This window comes from Brachyistius frenatus, unplaced genomic scaffold (assembly GCF_029030835.1).
Source record: "Brachyistius frenatus isolate BFR_SWC_R1_liver_20210118 unplaced genomic scaffold, ASM2903083v1 Contig_90, whole genome shotgun sequence".
Lineage (NCBI taxonomy): Eukaryota > Metazoa > Chordata > Actinopteri > Embiotocidae > Brachyistius > Brachyistius frenatus.
In genome coordinates this window covers 869318-887895 of record NW_027210689.1, presented here as the reverse complement: position 1 = coordinate 887895, position 18578 = coordinate 869318, and the positions used below count along the sequence as shown (strand labels likewise).

General features: G+C 37.9%; 1 protein-coding gene across 4 annotated transcripts; it reads left to right on the top strand.

The window, feature by feature from the left end:
* Positions 1 to 1861: 1861 nt before the first annotated feature.
* On the top strand, positions 1862 to 16231 carry tnnt1 (troponin T type 1 (skeletal, slow)). 4 transcript variants are annotated; one of them, XM_069710180.1, is made up of 15 exons: positions 1862 to 1936; positions 7050 to 7077; positions 7217 to 7230; positions 7391 to 7462; positions 7691 to 7711; positions 9636 to 9656; positions 10460 to 10481; positions 10619 to 10679; positions 13702 to 13818; positions 14017 to 14094; positions 14475 to 14588; positions 14694 to 14803; positions 15559 to 15649; positions 15850 to 15890; positions 15991 to 16231. In XM_069710180.1, the coding sequence occupies exons 2-15, from the start codon at positions 7052 to 7054 to the stop codon at positions 16034 to 16036; spliced, it is 834 nt and encodes a 277-aa protein (XP_069566281.1). In that variant the 5' UTR covers positions 1862 to 1936; positions 7050 to 7051; the 3' UTR covers positions 16037 to 16231. The 4 variants fall into 4 exon arrangements, with proteins under 4 accessions (XP_069566281.1, XP_069566282.1, XP_069566284.1 ...); XM_069710181.1 differs by having other exon boundaries at positions 1863 to 1936; positions 7694 to 7711; XM_069710183.1 differs by lacking the exon at positions 9636 to 9656 and having other exon boundaries at positions 1863 to 1936; positions 7694 to 7711.
* The last annotated feature ends 2347 nt before the right edge of the window (positions 16232 to 18578 follow it).

Here is an 18578-nt window from a genome sequence, read left to right as displayed (position 1 = left end):
ATTACTAAATTGTCAATACGCCGCTGTTTTAAAGGGGATGAGTTGAGCTGATTTGATTTACCATGACTGAGGTCTTCAGTGACACACCTTCTTCTATTCCTCCCTTCCTTAACCAATGCGCCACACATGTGCTTCTATTTGTGTTCACCAAGTTTTGAACCTAGGCATGAGCTTCAGCCTTCAGGTACCAGGTTGCTTCTTCCTGCTTAGCACAGCCTCAGAATGAATAGTTTTTTCAAGTGTTTCAGATGTTTTATTATTTTCCCCAGTTAACAGAAATCCAATTTGCCAGGAAAACAAATTGATTTTTGCATACAATACTGTGAAAAAAAAAAAATTGGGTTTGTCAAAAAGTAAAACTCAGAGGTGCTTTTGAGCTCATGGCCTCCATCAGCTTCACTTTGCTAATTAAGGCCCTGAGACAGTAAGTGTATTTAAAGTTAGAAGGGTTGTTTTTTATGCTTTTTTTTAATTTAAGGGTCACAAAAGATGCAACTAGAAAAGTAAACATAAGTCCACTCTTCAGTACTAGTGTGAGTAATTTTAAATGTAGCCACCTGAACTCGAATTTCAATAATGTCTTCAGTAAATAGCTTCAGCTACATTCCTTTATAAACACGGGATAATTTTTATTCTGTTATGCAGCAATGTAGCAAGCAAAACATGAGGTCAAAACCCAATCAGTATGATTTGTGGCCAAAACCATGAGAAGATGTACTAGAATGTATTCTAGCTTTGGTTCTGTGGGCTCTTTTAATGTGGAGCTCTTTCTGTGAATTAGAAACCTCCCCTTTCATGGAATAAGCCAACTAGGAAGCAGTCACTCCGCTATTTGTGGACCTGCTCTGGTCATCCTCCTCTCTGTCGCTGCCCTCCCTCTGTCCTCTTTTGTCTCTCTCTTCCTACTGTTGCTGAGAATCCACATCTGTTCATCTCTCTCATGCTTCTCTCTCACTATTTAGTGGGAAAAAGGATGGGATCGGAAGTCATATAACATTTATTTTTTCCCATGTCACTGTCTGCCATCTGCAAACGTACATGTTTGGCAAGTCGTACCACCAGCTATTAAAGGTGCAGGTCACCAAGATGGCAAATAAAATGTGACTCTAAAGTAGCTGAAGTAGCTTTGGATGCCATCCTCTTAATAGTAACAGCTGCCAAAGCTCATAGGTATGATAGGATTTTGTACTATTCAATATTCCTTTATCTTTTTCTTTCTTCCTCTTCTGTCTTCTGTTCCACTCATACTGATTCTGAGATATTAATCAGCGCACATACACCTTCTATCCTCATCATCCCTTCCTCAGCTTTGTCAGACCCACCAGTAACCATGCCAACTCTACTCCTTATTACATATACAAACCAAAGTTTTAAAGAGTGAACGAAAAATACCCATTGCATTCTACCCTTTCAGTTCTTCTCAGCCAGCTTTCTCCATCCATACATCACACCCTCCCTCCTCATTTTGTCACCCCCCTCTCCACCTGCCCTGTGGCATCCCTCCATTTGTCCGATGAGGTCATCCCTCTGTTCTCCCTAATCCTGCGAGGTGCTCATCTTTCTGCCTCCGCCTAATCCGCCTGTGGCCCCCAGCCCTGACCACACACACACATCTGCACAATTGCTCACGCAGCCTTACAGTTATTCTTGTATTGTATACTCAGACTCTCAGTAATTCTCACAGCATGCATACACACATAATCAGATGGCACACTCACTCACACTCACACACACACACACACACACACACACACACACACACACACACACACACACACACACACACACACACACACACACACACACACACACACACACACACACACACACACACACACACAATGTGGTCCACCTCTCTGTATAAAACTGCCCTTGTCCCTGTACAATCGCCATTCTGTCTGTCTCTGGTGTCAACTGATACCACACCTTCATACAGGTATGTCTTTCTGTCTTTTAGTCTGATCTTTCTAGGTTTTGTTCTAATAAGATGACAGTTGAATAGAATATGGCCAACATGAAATTAATTGAAGTGTGATTTGTGTCATTACAGTTTAACACAGTGGAGACTTTGTTGCATGCTTTTTCCTCTCGTTATGTTCAGGGATGCTATAGCGTGAGACTCAGCTTTAAAGCAAAAAAAAAAAAAAAAATCAACATGTAACCTCAGGATTGTCAATATTACATGTATCTGCTCATCAGCATACTTAAATCTTATGTGCCTGAGCATCCCTAAATGCACCACCAAGAATCTTATGTGTCTGAGTATCAAAAGTTATTGTTTTCAGAGAGCAAAAGACAGGAACGAGGCTGCTCATTCTTCAGGTATGGCTACAAGTACTGATCTTATACAGTAATGCTTGCTGCTATTGTAAACACAAATAATTCATGTGAAGAAAGCTGCTTGTCCGACATTGCCATGTATCACCTCCCTTGCCCACTTTGTTGGCCAAAACAGTGTTATAGGTGACAAAATTACTCGCTTAATTTTTGTCTGGCAAGATCGAGTTTTTGTGTGGTATCAAGAGTGCCCTTGGCTACCCAGACAGTTCAAAAAGCCTGTCCTTTTTCTTGCCACCAATTAAGCCGCTGCACACATCAAATGATGGTGCTGGTGGCAGTAGACGCCTTCCCAGAGAGGCAGAAAATGTATTGCTTCAACTGACTACAATTACTATCAATGCTGATTGGACATTTACATAAAAAGTGATAAATTTTCTGTATAATTTCACATTGATATGAAATTAATGGAGATCAATGTGGCTATCTTGAACATAATCCGTCCAAAAAAATGTGCAATCGCTGCAATAACCTTGTGGTGCAATCTATAATTTCAAAACATAATCTAGTTCAATCAGTTACTTTAAAAATTATGAAATGGCCTTTGGATGGTTGATTGATATGTGGCTGTACCTCGCTTGAGCTGCCGCCTCTTCTTCTCCACATCTGCACTGAAATATGAGAGTTGTTCAATAGTAGCAGGGCAGGACTACAGGACCAGCGGCACAATCCGACATTATCAGTTTCAAAACATTTAAATCATACTGTATGTATGTGCAGACTATCTGTGTGTACTGATCCAGTACCTTAGGGTTTCACTGTACACCTCTCACAAATACTGTCCTAACATGAGGTCCGCACATGTTCCTTAGACCTGACGACCATCATAAAAGCATTCAACAAATGCTCATCATCACCACCACAGCACTGTTAGCTGGCGTGCATTTCCTTTTTTAGAACTAGAGCTGTCAAAGGCAAAAGTCTGAGGTCAGACAAGCTAACTTTAGCACCCAGAGTACTAGAGGTGTCTGTATACGCTAATTTAATATTTGCAATGTGCAAAACACATCATTAGCTTGGTTGAATTTTTCAGCCCGTAAAGTCTTATTACAGCTAGATTCTTTTTCATATGATTTTACCAACCTGTTTCCTTCTCCACTATTCTACTCTTTTGAACCTATTATTAGCATGCCTTCAACACTAATGAGGCATTATTGCACACCCATTCTCCTGTAGTCCACAGACACACACACTTGTTGTCCTTGACTAAAATTAACCCTGCTAAGGCCGATGCCAGTCGCCCTTTGGAACTCGACACTTCTTCAAAATCCCCTGGTTTGCTCTCACCCCTTCCCTCCCTCCATTTAGATCCAAATGGACGGTTTCCGACAGAGGGTTGCAATGTGCACCTCTCCCTCATATGTCATTTTTCCCCCACCCTTTCTCTATCCATCCTTTATGCCTTTATTTATAGGCCTTGATCTTTTTCCTGAATTATTGCCCCTGCATTTGAAATAATTAAGATCTGATGAAAATTAAACTGTCTTGTGTGTCCATGAGTAAATAAATAATACAAGATACATTCTTTATTTCAGAATCATGCTATATTATTCCTTTAAAGGAATTAAAATTTTGTGAAATAAGCTTCCCTCAGAATTGCTTGCTACTTGAATGGCTGTGAAGCTACAAAAGCACATGGTTTGCTGAGTGGAAAACCTTTTTCTTTGTTGGCACACGGAGACAGAAAGCATCAGTAGCAAGCATGGGAGATTTGAGACTTATTGATGTGCTGGTGAAAGGACTGAGGGGGTTATGCTAAGCCAAGCTGTTGAGTCTGGCTTGGCAGTCAGAACGACAGCAGAATTAGGAAGGAGGGGGCAGAACTTTTAACAACAGTTACTGCCTCTTTAATTCAACTACGCAGCTGCCATAAATTCTTCCCGATGACCAATAATGGAGAGATAAAAGAAGGAAAAGAAGATGGATTATGAACTTTCTGGTTGTTTAAAGGCTAATTCAAACAGAAACTGCCTCTTACAAGTAACATGTTTGCTGTTTGAAGTTGCTTGTGTATGTAATAAGGTCAAAACACCTCAGCTACTTGACGACAGCTTTCCTCAGTTAATCAGTCGCTTAGTAAACATGTCAAAGCTGTGAATCAGGTGTTAAAAGGTTCACTGCACTTGTAATGTTGTAAAACACATTGTGAGGTCATGCCTGTTTTTCTTTTTTCAATGAGAAGATACAGATTGTTTCAGCACAAACGTTGTTCACCTGTGCACTGTTTCAAAGTAAATGACCCCAATAAAATCCCACTTTCTGAACTGTTTAAAACGCTAGTACACTGGGAGAAAGTGTGAGTGAGGACAAGGGTGGAGTGGCAGAGAGCTGAAACTAGAAAGTGAGAGAAACCCTATCTCTCGTATGTGTTCGACCCCTGTCACATTCTCACCTGTTGAGGTTCCTCAATTTCCCTACATCCCCTGCCAGAAAGGTGTTGGCACACACCCACTGTGAATGTCTGTCTGTGCCTGGTTTTATGTCAAAGTGATGGCAGCTCTGACGGAAAATATTTAGATAAAACCATCTCGGTGTGCGTTGTGTGTTTTTCTATCACCGTAGTGATTCATCACAGGAGAATATAAATCATGGTCACTTGTGATTTAGTGAAAATGACTCAGTCATACCTTAATGACTGCCAAATATAATATTACCAAACAGTCCTGTCATTTTAGTCAGTAAAAGGTCACCAATCAATGGAATACATTTTTTGTTTTTTGTCCTGTAAATCTTCATTTTGATAGTAGATGTTTTCATTTTGTAATTAAACTCTTCTTTACATACAGTAACTCCAAATCAAGGTTTAATATCATATTACAACACTGACAGTATGGGGCCACATTACTATGGCTTTGGCATAGCAACAGTAGACATGAACGTTGTCACCTTGTTAACATATTGATGTTCTCAATTCTAGTTTATTGTCAACTTGGAACACTTGCTTAAGCATGAAACGAATAATCCTGTTAATGTTTGTAATGATACCTGATTGTAGAATAAAGTGATGAACTGACCAAATGGTCAACAGGTTGACTCCCACTGTGTCATTACTTGTGTCTAGAGAGGAGAGAGGAGACCCAACTTGACACAGGGAGTGTTTTTATGTTACATTACATTTAAAGAATATTGTTGGGAGAAGGAATTTTCTGTTTTTTATTGCTGTCTGGACCTTTGGTGTTTATAATTTGTAAGGTGGAAGACATGACTTTCCTTTTATCATAAAGGCATTAGAATTCATCCCAAGACGACCATGAATATTCAGCCATTTTTAATATACAGCACATTATCATGGATTAAGGAAAGGTTTTGAGTTTTCTTTTCTGTATTTAATATTCATGAAGGATAATCATTAAGGATCACCTTTGGACTGTTCACTTTTTTCAGGAAAAGACAATCCATTAGCCCCCAAGGCTCTGCAGAGAATTGGGCAATATTGAACGATTTAAAAAAAAAAAAAAAAAAAAAAAAAAATTTTTTTTTAACACCACTTAAGATAACTATTGCAGTCCTCAAAATATGACTGACTTGATTTAATTATTCAGTTACTCTTTCAATAATGCAAGTAATTATTTTCTCCCAAATAATCACATTTCCAATTGGTCAAACTGATATCTTCAACTTTTTTTTTTTTTTGAAAACCCACACATTTTCAATGATAATAAATGTGTCAGAATTATAAAATATCCCAAGAATTGTAAAAATGTTTTGAAATTTAATGAAAATTATTTGAAAGATGAAAAAAATTAACTTACAATAATATACAATAATAATAGTGCTACATTTGATTACAATATTTTCCCTTTTTATCTCTTTTTTCCCCCTTTTTTCTGTGTAATTTTTCAATTTATATTTTTCTTAGTTGTAATTATAAATAATCATATCGATACATTGGCTGCTGAATGAAATTAAATAATGTGATGCAATAATATGTCACCGTGGGAAGAGGTACTGTGCGGCAGAATGCATTAGTAGCACTCAGATTCATATTTTCAATATGTTATTTGTAGTTAGCCTGCGTAGTGTCATTAATAATAACCTAAGAAAACTAAAGAAGACTTTACCTAATATTATTATGATCATCAGTCCTGAGAAATAGAAGTAGGTCGGGGGAAATAAGTTGTAAGCTACCCTTTGTTGCACATCTCGTTCGTGGACTGTTCATGTCCCTATAAAGGTAACTTACCAGTGGGGATGTTGTAATAATATCAGCACACGAGAGCTTTGTGTCAGAACTGAAACTGAACAAGTACCAAAACAGAAAAGTTTGGAACTTGTACTGAAATCCCAATCAGCAAAGGAGAGATAACATATAATAATTATCATAATCGCAGCCCTTTCATATAATTGTATTGTAAGTTTTGCCTTTGAGCAGATTTTTGGGTTTTCAAATACATTTTTATTGACTTTAATTTGTGTACTTCTGTTTATTTCTTGAGAAATTGTGTTAAATTATTATGTAATTATAATATAATACAATAATTTTTACATGTGAGAAGTTTGAAAATATGTTCACTTTTCCTTTAAACCATAAACCAATCACTTAATGAACCATTTGAGCACTACATTAAAATTGCATCATCACCTTTTTGCATTTTAATTTATTTATTTTTAGTTCTACAATCAATTTTCAACAGTTTTCTTTGCCTTTCTTTTAAATAGTAATTTTCTATGATCGTCTTGATGTGATCGTTATTTGTTTCCTTTGATTGCAGCCATGTCAGACGTAGAAGAGGAATACGAGTAAGTAAATAGAAACAATAACAGTGTATCATTTGACATCTTTTGTCATCTCTGACTTACATCAGCAGTGTAAATCCATCAACTGAGACGTTTACTGATAAACAATATGTTTCTCTGTTCCTTTTTATCATCTCTCCAGGGACCAGGCAGAGGGTAAGTTTAATCAGATGTGTTCACATTTGTCACACAACAGTTGTGTCTTTCACAAACACACCCACGGATTGGGTGATGAGACAGTAAATGAGATATGAAGATATGGTGAATCTGTATTGTTGTATTTGTGTCTGACTTGTTGTTGTTTTTTTTTTTCCAGAGGCTGAGGAGGAGCAGGAGGCTGAGCCAGAGGAGGAGACTGAGCAGGTGGAGGTGGAGGAAGATGGAGGAGGTGAGGTCGGGAAAACTCTCCCCAAAAACCTCTATGGAGAAAAGATGTTGAAAGAGATAAAATGTCTTTTCCTGTTGTCTGAAGACGCTCTCAAAGAGCCGAGCAGTTGGTCACCTCCTGTTCCTCATCATAACTGTCTGAGTTATGGGTGATGCAGCACTAACTGACCTATCAACTTCCCCTCTATCCTGCTTTTCCTTTGGCTGACACTGTGCTGGTCTGGACTAGCAGAGCAGCAGGAGTACCAAGGTAGGGTCACAGCACACATTAAAAGTTCCCCACTTGTAAGGCTAAAATACTCATATCTGAGCATATTTACCATGTTGATCATGCCTTTAATGTTGTGAACATTTTGCTTTTCTCTTTGCATGTTTTTGCAGTTTTTTTTTTTTAAAGATGCAAACACTCAAAACAGAATTGAAATATAATATTTCAATGATCTGACTGTCATTTAAAGCTGCAATAATTAATATTTTAACTTCAACAATGGATCAAATAATTATATATTATGTGAAAACTGTTGCTCGTAGCAACATACTACTATTTTCAAACTACTCTGCTGTTCCTCTCAGCCCTTTTAAAGTTTTAGTGTCTTTCAGATTCTTGTTTATCATTTTTGCAGGGTTAAATCTAAAAGTCAAACCAGAGATACAACACTCTGCTCCCAGAATTACACAAATGCACACTGAACAGTCCAAGATCTAAACAATGTCACGTCATATCATAGTATTATATGCCGCTTCTGTTTTGGAATGTGTTTTGCCTTGTACAAATTTTACAATATTTTATTCGTTTCTGCATCTGCAATCATTGTTCGTATGCTGACATTCATATTACAATACACACATGCATATGCCAGATGTGTTTTACTTCAGCAAGACATTCTCTGAGGGATTTAAGGCTCAACAGACACGGCCAAAGTCCTGCAAAGTTTTGAATCACAAATTAAGTCAAAATATAGTGAAAAACCTGGTCAGAGTTCAGTTACAAACATCTAACTGCTCAAGACTTTCTCTGTGTTGGTTACCACATAGCTCATTCTTAGCTGAGGCCTATCAGATGGTTATGACTATGGCTATTTGGCCCCACCATTAAGGTTCAGCTCAGGATCATATAATAATTCTATCTCAGAGAATGCTTACATAAGTAAAACTCTAATCTTCATGTAGAAAAATATCCAGATGTGTACTATGTATTAATGAATGTTCACTGAATGTTCCACAAAACTACATTTCCCGACAGACACAGTGGTTAGTAGATATATTTGACCAGGAAATAGTGTAGCTCCATTTGCATGATGGGAAATGGTAGTTCTAAGGCAATAGTTCAACATTTTGGGGCATATGTTTGTCTGCTTCGATGTGAAGATTTAGGTGAGATGATTAATACCACTTTTTAGTAAAAGATTCAACTAGCAGCCAGTTAGCTTAGCTCAGCACAAGGCTGGAAACAACTGGCTAGTGACCAGCACTTTTAAAGCTGTCTAAATTAGTGAGCTTTAGAGGTGCTGGTTGGTGGATTTTGTGGTCACCTTTGAACAAAGCCACACTAGATGTTTCCCGCTGTTTCCAAAATGCTAAGTTAAGCAAAATGAATTATTGGTGGAGCTTAAATTTACAATACAGACATGAGACTGGTGTTGATCTTCGCTTATAACTCTTGGCAAGAAAGAAAATGAGTGTAATTTCCAAAATGTCAAACTATTTCTTTAAGCTTGCTGCCTTTGTAGTATCAGATATTAATTTGGAACTTCTTCCAGTCATTTCACACCTCCTCTCTCCTTCTGTCATCATATTTTTGTCCTCTGTCCTTTCATTTTTTTACTCTCTGTTTCTGTTCTTTCCATTTTAATTTTTTTATCTCTTGATATGTGTGACTTCCACTGGTTCATGATGCTTTTTTTATTTTTACTTCTTTTTTGAACAACATTTTGTTCTTTAGATTTTCATTCCCCTCCTTTTTTTTAAATACATTTTCACATCTACCTATTTATCCTTCCCTTCTTTCTTTCTTCTTCCATATGGTTTCTTTCTTGTCTTCCTTGCTTGTTTTGCTTGCTTTACCAATGTTTACATTTCATCCATGATTAATGACCTTTGTCATTCCACGTACTGTATTATTTTGTCATCATCATTCCATCTTTCACTCTGCCGTTATGTGACTGGTCCATCAGATCAAGATGGCCAAGAAGAAGGTGAGAAATAGTATGCTGTAGAAGTGTGGTTCCCTATTGTGGTAAAATTTATTATTTTATCCTCTAGCTCAGCACCACATTCCTCAAAATAATGATCTAACACTGAAATACCCTTAAACCTCACTGGAAAACCCTTTAATAGCAATTTTGCAAAGCTTGTGTAGGTAAATATTAAAAGGTTATAATTCAAGCTCCTAAAATATAACTTTCTAGGCACCTTATGTTTCCAAGAAAATGTTTGAAAATAACCCAAAATCTTGGAGGTGAGAGGTTCTATGTAAACTACGATTCCCTATTGTGGTAAAATTCATTATTTTATCCTATAGCTCAGCACCACATTCCCCAAAATAATTATCTAACACTGAAATACCCTTAAACCTCACCGTAAAAAACCCTTTGACAGCAATTTTGCAAAGCTCGTGTAGGTAAATATTAAAAGGTTATAATTCAAACTCCTAAAATATAACTTTCTAGACACCTTATGTTTCCAAGAAAATGTTTGAAAATAACCCAAAATCTTGGAGGGGAGAGGTTCTATGTAAACTGGGATTAGTATAAAAGTTTTTTTTTTTTTTTTTTTTTTTTTTTTTTTTTTATGTTGTTGCACTTTTGTTTTGTTATAACTATTACAAATGACTACATTTATGTTGCATTTTCTTTTCTCAGTCCCATGCCTGATGTTCTATCAGTCATTTTAATTACGCAGTTATTTTACTAATAACTCCTCATACTTTCACACACTTGTGGGGAACGTTTCTTTTTTACTTGTGTGATTTGCTCATCTCTGTCTCTTCTCTCTACAGAGGAGGAACGCCCCAAACCCAAGTATGTTCAGTCACCATTTTATTTAAAAAAAAAAAAATTCAGTTAAAAGTTGTTGTCAGTCCAAAATGTCATATTCAAATCTTTAAATTACTCTTTCGCATTTCTTTTACTCAAGTTTTGTGTTTCGTTCTCTCTAGACCGGTGGTGCCCCAACTTGCTCCTCCAAAGATTCCTGAGGGAGACAGGGTGGATTTTGATGTAAGTGATAAACAGAGGATTAAACCAGAATAGTTTTTTTTTTTTTCCTTTTTAGACTTTGAAGTTGCATCATAAATCACGTGGCAGCCACAACTGCGAGGTTATAGTTCAAGGCAGAAAAGTTATTTTCACTGCTAATTTGGGATTAGCTCTCATTTCACTAGCTGCCATGGTCTGAGATTAATTGATAAAAGTAGTTGTCAACGCATACTGCATTTATCCAGTATTATCTTCTTAATAATTTCAGTCTAGGCTTGTATCCAAATAGACTGCTGGCTGGGGCATCAGTCAGCTTGTTAACTGCTATGTATTTGATCTTACATCTGTAACTGCATGTAACAATATTTAATTGAACGGTTGCTTTAAAAATGTGTCTGTGAGCCCCTGTCCCTTTGTATTTAGTATTTTACAGAACTGGACACGGTCCGAATCAAAGATACAATCAGGGTTAGCTAGCATGTCACAAGCCAATCACAGCAGCTCTTTGTAAACAATTGTCCTCTGGTCTCTACAGGCCTGTATTTATGTCAATCCAGGCAGCGCGCAAGCACAAGTCTAAGTTTTGTGCGCTGGAAACACAAGTAGGTGTGGCCAACTTTTTGGGTAATTTGTTGAATTCAAGGGCATCCATGGCACAGTGCTAAAGTAGGAAGAATAGATAATATGGGTGTTTCACAGCCAACTATAATCATGACCAATCAAATCAGGTCCTTACATCCTCTTTAAAACCACTGTGTGGCAGTTTATTGTCAGTTTTATAATTACTAAAGAAGGAGGAGACCGGTACCACCTGCCAAACTTTACGCAGGCGAAAACGGACATATTTGTCCGGGAGGCTCAGGTTTGTAATCACTGAATTTATAGTACTACGAGTCTGCCTCCATGGACTGAAGATGTTTAATTGGTTTGGGAAGAGGTAACTACCCCCTTCCCTGGTATTATGATAACCACTGCCCAGTGTAAGAAGCAGTTCAGTGATATAAGACAAAAACCTGCATCTTATAGACACCAAACTCTTTAATTATCTCTTGCACGCTTTGATTGAATGTCAAAGTGAACAGAGAACACTCATCGAATTTTGCAAAATCAGGTGCTGAAACAATGTTGAAAAGTGAGCGTAAATAAATTCCGCACACTCAAACCTCCTGATGCAATTCATTCATTAACAACACTGATGAAGAGCAATATGATTTAAATGTCACTGATTTTAAGCTGTTAATGAATTAATTGCATCAGGAGCTTTGAATGTGCATCATTTATTTTCCAGTTATCAATTAAAGAGTAGTGTCACACTCCATGGTCTTGTACATCTGAGATGATTACACCAGATGATGTATTGTTACTTCTTTGTGTGCATTTTAATTTCAATTCTAACTGTAACTGAATCAAAAAGGTTGCAATCAAAAAAAAAAATCTTGTTTTAATCATTTATGTAAGTGGGATTAAATATGTATGTCATCCATGGGGTTTTAGATAGGTCTGTTCACGTGCGCTCTTGCCCACTAAAGCTGCAAAAAAATAGCCTTCCATCAGCTGCACTGCACTTAGATCTGATTTGAGCTGGCAGAAACACTAGCACCATTTAACTGCAAAAGTGAAACCAACATTGCACTGCATCTTTTCAGACAAAACTCATTGTGCTGTTTCACCCATTTAAGTGCAGCCAGGTAAGCAACAAAAATAGCTATTCAGCGCAAGGGGCTTTTTCAAGTTTGCACTGAGTAGCTATTTTCGTCGCTTGGCAAAAAAAAATGCCAATGCACCTGGATTTGAGCGTAGACCAGCTTTGCACTGGTACGAAGGTGGGGCCCCATGTTGTCTGGCTTCCTCCCTTCCTCTGTGTTTGGCAGCGCACTTATAAAACTTGTTTCAACTTTGGCAACTAAATTCCAAATACCTCAGACATAACTAGCTAATAGAACAGATGTTATCGTGGTAGTTCGTTACAACAGTTGACAACACTGGTATTACACTTCAAGCCTGGCAAAATATATAGGCATACAAGGCTGCTGCTTCTGTTGCACGTAAACGATGCACAGCACTGGGATGTGCACGGAGCACAGAGAAGCTGTGACCTTTGTGAGTAAATACTCCAAGTTATGCCACTTAAGGAAATTTAGCACCTGAGTTACACATGATTTTTGTGAGCAGTGGTCTGGTTGTGTCTGTGATTCTTTCCTCATCTGGACCTTGAGCAAAGAGCGCACATCATTGTTTGTGACAAATGATTGGGGAACAGAAAGAATTAGCAGGGAGCAAAATCTGGTGAGTGGAGATGGTGGGGAGCAATGATGGCTTTAAAGTGGGCAAGAAACTTGGCTGTGTTGTGTTGTCATGTTAGAGAAGTGCCCTGGTGCAACAATTCAGGTCATTTCCACTGAATTTTTCAGACGCTCTCAGAACATCACAGTGGAAATCGGTGTTGACAGTGTGACCCTGGGGTAAGAATTCATGCTGCACAAGCTTGCAAATTTTAAAGAAAAAACTCACCTGGTTGAGCGCCTTAACTGACGCACTTTTTTTTTTTGGGGGGGGGGGTTACGTTCCACTTCTCCCAAACGGAAATGTCCCTCTCCAGGCTCATTGCTTCATTGCTGTAGGCTTCCTCAAGCATTTTAGGGTCTCTGTTGCAGATTTCCAGAGTTTGACACAAATTTGAAGTGCCCCTTCGGTCATGTCCATGGGGAAATCGCAGTGCGCACGCAGCGCTGTGCTCAGAAAAACTTTAGTAATTCAGATGCTGAATTTTGTCAAGGGACAAAACTTGGAGTATTTATTCATAATGGTTATAGTTTCCTCCTGTTTCTTGCACTTCACAGTGCTGTGCATTGTAACAGGAACAGTCTTGGAACTGATCCACACTCGTATTTGGTGCGTCATTCCGTGGGTGTTGCTGAGTGATACAGCAGAAAGAGAGGTGAAATGTTTTTGAATGTGTATGTTCAGTGTGCCACTTCAACAATAGATTAGGTGCTGTTGTACAAATTGTCAAAGTGACAGAAACACTTCCTTGTTCCACCAGGACATCCACAGAAAGCGTATGGAGAAGGATTTACTGGAGCTGCACACTCTGATTGATGTGCACTTCGAGCAGAGGAAGAAGGACGAGGAAGAACTAATCGGCCTCAAGGAGAGAATTGCAAGTTTACTTCCCACCAAGATGTTTAAAATCACTATAGAAATATAAATGGAACACTATGCACTTGATTAACAGAAACAGAAATTGCATTTAGTGAAGTGAGCTACTTATGTGCCATACTTAAGTAAATGTTCTTAGTTACATTAAAGAAAATAATTGCATTGAAATGTTTTTTGGCTTTGTTCTGCTTTCCATCAGGAGCACCGTCGGTCAGAGAGAGCGGAGATCCAGAGGGTTAGAGCTGAGAAGGAGAAAGACAGACAGAATAGAATTACGGTAACGAACATTCACACAGTCACACAAATGTGTTTAATTATAGGTGAAGTGAGTCAAACTGGTGCCTCAGCAAACAAGACAACTAAGATCTGGAGCACATGGGAGTAAGAACTCGTTATGTTAAAAAAAACAACTCACAAATCAAAATGTTGATATTTCTAACTAAAGGAATTTGAATACATTGTTTTTCATTTATACATTGTTTATATATTTATCTATATATATATATATATACGTATGTATGTATATACATACATTGTTTCATTTAGATATTTTAGTTCTAATAAAGTAGTGAAATATACAACATAACATGTCCTGACGCACAATACACAGTTCAAAATGTAAACATGTGGTTCACTCCATTTCTGTCCAACTGGCAGGAGGAGCGTCACAGAAAGGAGGAAGAGGAGGCCAAGAAGAAGGCTGATGATGACGCCAAGAAGAAGAAAGTGCTGTCTGGCATGGGAGCAAACTTTGGAGGCTTCCTGGCCAAGGTCAGACAACTGCTGTTATTATCAGCCGAGATGATGATGATGATGATGATGATGAGAAGATGGTGATACAGAGGGTGACTGTGGACCGTGTGCATTCTTTCCCAGGCTGAGTCGAGGAAGGGCAAACGTCTGACAGGCAGAGAGATCAAGAAGAGGACTCTGGTTGACAGACGGGAACCGCTAGCCATAGACAATATGAGGGAGGATGCACTGAAGTGAGTCTGTTCCACTTGTATCAACAGACAGCTAAGCAATGATGTTATACCATCAGAGCCTCTGTAAATTATTGATCACCTGAAATTATATTCTATTGTAGATTTTTGATGACAAAACATGAGGATGTTTTCAAAAGGATCTTTACCAGCCAACCATTCGTTGAACCCCTCCGCTAATCTGTAATTAATAATAATAATAATAATAATAATAGATTTATTAATATTGCACATTTCCTAAACAAATGATTAAATAGTTCAGACATTCCTCACATCTGTCTTCAGGTTATTCAACTGTAAGGTGGGGAACCAATTACAGAATTTAAGGTCTTAAAAATAATTCCGATATTGTGACCCTGTTCAGCAATTAGATTTGAAATTTTCAAATTAGATTCAGATTTTCCTTGCTTCTTTAATTGTGTGCTGACAAGCATCAGATTGTGCAGAGAAGCAAGGTAGACAGTGAGTTTGTCTTTCCAGGTGGAATGGTCCCTGTTGCTATGTGTATATGTTGATCGAATGTTAGTGGCCATGTCTTGCTCTTCACTGGAATAGGGGAAGCTTACACTGCAGCAAGTTTTGCTAAACTTGTTACAATTGTGTATATTTATTTCCATGTCTTCTACATGGATCATTAGATGGTGACAATGCTGGGTTTTTTTTACTGAAATATGCAGCCACAGCTTCCATATATATGCACAAATAACAGTGAATTAACCAAATTAATCCTTTCTGTCTTTCCATCTTGTGTTTCCAAGGCAACGGGCCCAAGAGATGTGGAACTGGATCTACCAGCTGGAATCTGAGAAGTTTGACTTTATGGAGCACATGAAACACCAGAAATATGAGGTAATACTGTGACTGCAAACAGAGTTCAGCACACACTGTGCCAGAAACATGAGACCCCACAGTACTGTAGATGTAATAATCCATATATAATTATTATTGTACACTGCATACTGATTTCCGTGGTTCACTTTCATTATTGTTTATCATGTTCATATATTTCCCCATGTCATACATTTTTTTTTCCTGTGTGCATCTTGTAGATCATTGTGCTGCTGAACAGAATCCAGCACGCTCAAAAATTGTAAGTACCTAAATTTGTACAAAATGTAATATTTTCTGTCTTCATCTGCCTATTGTAGGGTTTCTTCACTTATTTGTTTCCTCCTCTCTTTCTCCTTCAGTAAAAAGGTCCATGGCAAAGGGAAGGTGGGTGGACGCTGGAAGTAAACAGGAAAAAAAAACTAAATTGAAACCGAACAACAGAAAACTGGAAAACAAAAAAAAGGGAAGCATTGGAGGAACCAGACATTTCTTTTCCACAGTCCTCTAGTGTCAGAGACCTTCTACAGACCATCTCAGTGTGCAGTAGATATTGTCTCTTGATATTAGATATTGATAATAAAACTACAGGCACTGACTTTTGATTTGTGTATTGTCACTCTTCTATTGGTTTTGGATGTGATTTTGTGAAGTTGTGGTATTTCATTTCAGTCAATGCATTGCATCTCTTATCTCATACCCCTCGCCTCCCCCTCCAACCATGTAATAGAATCTCCAGTGGTTGTGAACCTCAGAAAAAAAAAGTAAAGTACCTCTCAGTGTTTGGTTTGTCCATTCTCAGCTACTTTACAAACATGGAGGTGCAACATGGCGCACTCCATGGAAGGGGACCCACTCCCTATGCAGATACAACAGGTTCATTCTAAGGTAACAAAGGTCTCCTAAATTCATTCACTTAGTGGCAGGACTTAAAAGCAGGAAATATAGGACCGATAATTATTCCTTTGGTTATTTATAGTAACAACAGCTTGGTTATGTTGAGGAAACAGACCAGGGTTTGGGTTGAAAGGAGGACTTTAGCCATTGATGGTTGGTTTGTAAAGGAGAGCAGTCTTCTGTCTTGGTGCAATATTTTGTCAACTCATCTATCCACCCCAACAGTTTTCCTACGCAAGCTTTCATCTTTTTTTTTGTCCATCCATCCATCCTCTATACTCGCTTCATCCTGAACGGGGTCACAGGGGTGCTGGATCCCAGCTCACATTGGGCGAAGACAGATCGGCAGTCTGTCACAGGATCAACACACAGAGACAGACAGAAACAAAGACCATACACATAACCTGACTTTGGATGTCTTTGGACAGTGGGAGGAAGCCTTGGTACCTGGAGAACATACAAACTCCACACATATTATGGTATACGGTTATGCACTAAAATTATTCCTACCCAGGTCAAATTTTCATGTCTAGCGAATTTCTATTTGACCTGTAGGTTTCATCATCTGTAAATGACTTTAGAAGACATTTTGCCAGAGATGTTAATAATAAATCCTAACTATTTCCATGTTTTTTGATACACTTTTTACTAAAAGGGCAATCTCCAAAATTCTCAGCATTCCCATCAATTATAAATTGAGAACATCTCATGCAGTAGTTTTGTAGTCCATGACTAGTCCATTGCAAGTCATGGCTAAAACCAAAAAGCTGAGTGAGGACCCTTGGTGGCGCAGTGCGGCTGCTTTACATTATGAACACGATATTTTTCATAGAAATGTAAAAAACCAAACAAATTCACTTACTGTATATCTCTAACACAATGTCTTAGTCCAGCCAGAAGTAAAGTATTAGTCAAATTCACGAGACATGAAAATTTGCCAAGGGTATGAATGATTTGGGGCTTAACTGTATATTATAAGCTGCTTGCACAACTGCCTGCTTGGTTATTTTATATTAGATGTTCTTATCAAGTTCACAATGGCATGAAGGACAAATTTGTTGAACTTCATAATAAATGCTATTTTTCAAAAAATCAACACCTGTTTTAGATGTTGAAGTTCAGATTCAAGGGAAACACATTTAAACAGGAAAACAGACTTCACTAACTTCTGAATTGAGCCTACCACACACACACACACACACACACACACACACACACACACACACACACACACACACACACACACACACACTCACACTCACTCACTGATAATGACACTGAAAATGTTTATATGACCGTAAATGAGCGACAGACCAGTTTGTAACATACATACATACAGTGAACACCATGCATCAAAGGGTTTGGCTTTACAGGCAGAATCGCATTATGAACTATGAGGTATAGTTGCTAATGAAAACACATATATGTTTAAAACAAACGTGTTAAATTCTCTATTTTGGACTGGTTTTGCTGTCTGCACCTTGTTGACTGCACCCACAAGAATCATGAACCACGAATGCTGAACTCAATAGTCTGGTACTTTAGTGCACAAACAACAAATTAGCAATAAACTCCAGAATTCTTACCTGACTTTACCTGAGATTTGCTACTGTGCACCAATCTCTTGTGTTGGGTTGCATTGATGCAATAGCACATTTTTAGGTGTGATCGAAAACAGTGATGAAGATCAACAACAACAAAAAAATAAACAAACTGTTTGTGTAACTGCCACTGTTGCTGTCATTCATTTCCAAATTAAAGGCATTGAAAGTAAAGAGTAAGACTGCCAGGGATTTATAAGATTAAAAAATAAATTAAATCATAAAATCATTAATAAATTGCTATATATCCAAGGCCGCCCTGCTAAACCTTTTTTGAGGCAAGCATGAAAGAGATTGGAAAAATGTGGAGCAGAGGAATGGTATTACATAAAAACACACACACTGCTCTTCAATTATGATATAAATTCTAGAATATGAAGAGGATAATTGACCACAGAATAGAATTGATGTCCTTATTTGTTGTAACAGTCATCTCTGTGGAGGGTTTTTAG

Coding starts and splice junctions, on each gene's coding strand:
- tnnt1 (XM_069710180.1), top strand. CDS start 7,052: ATGTCAGACGTAGAAGAGGAATACGA. Junction 7,712..9,635: donor AGAGCAGCAGGAGTACCAAG/GTAGGGTCACAG, acceptor CTGGTCCATCAG/ATCAAGATGGCCAAGAAGAA. Junction 9,657..10,459: donor TCAAGATGGCCAAGAAGAAG/GTGAGAAATAGT, acceptor TTCTCTCTACAG/AGGAGGAACGCCCCAAACCC.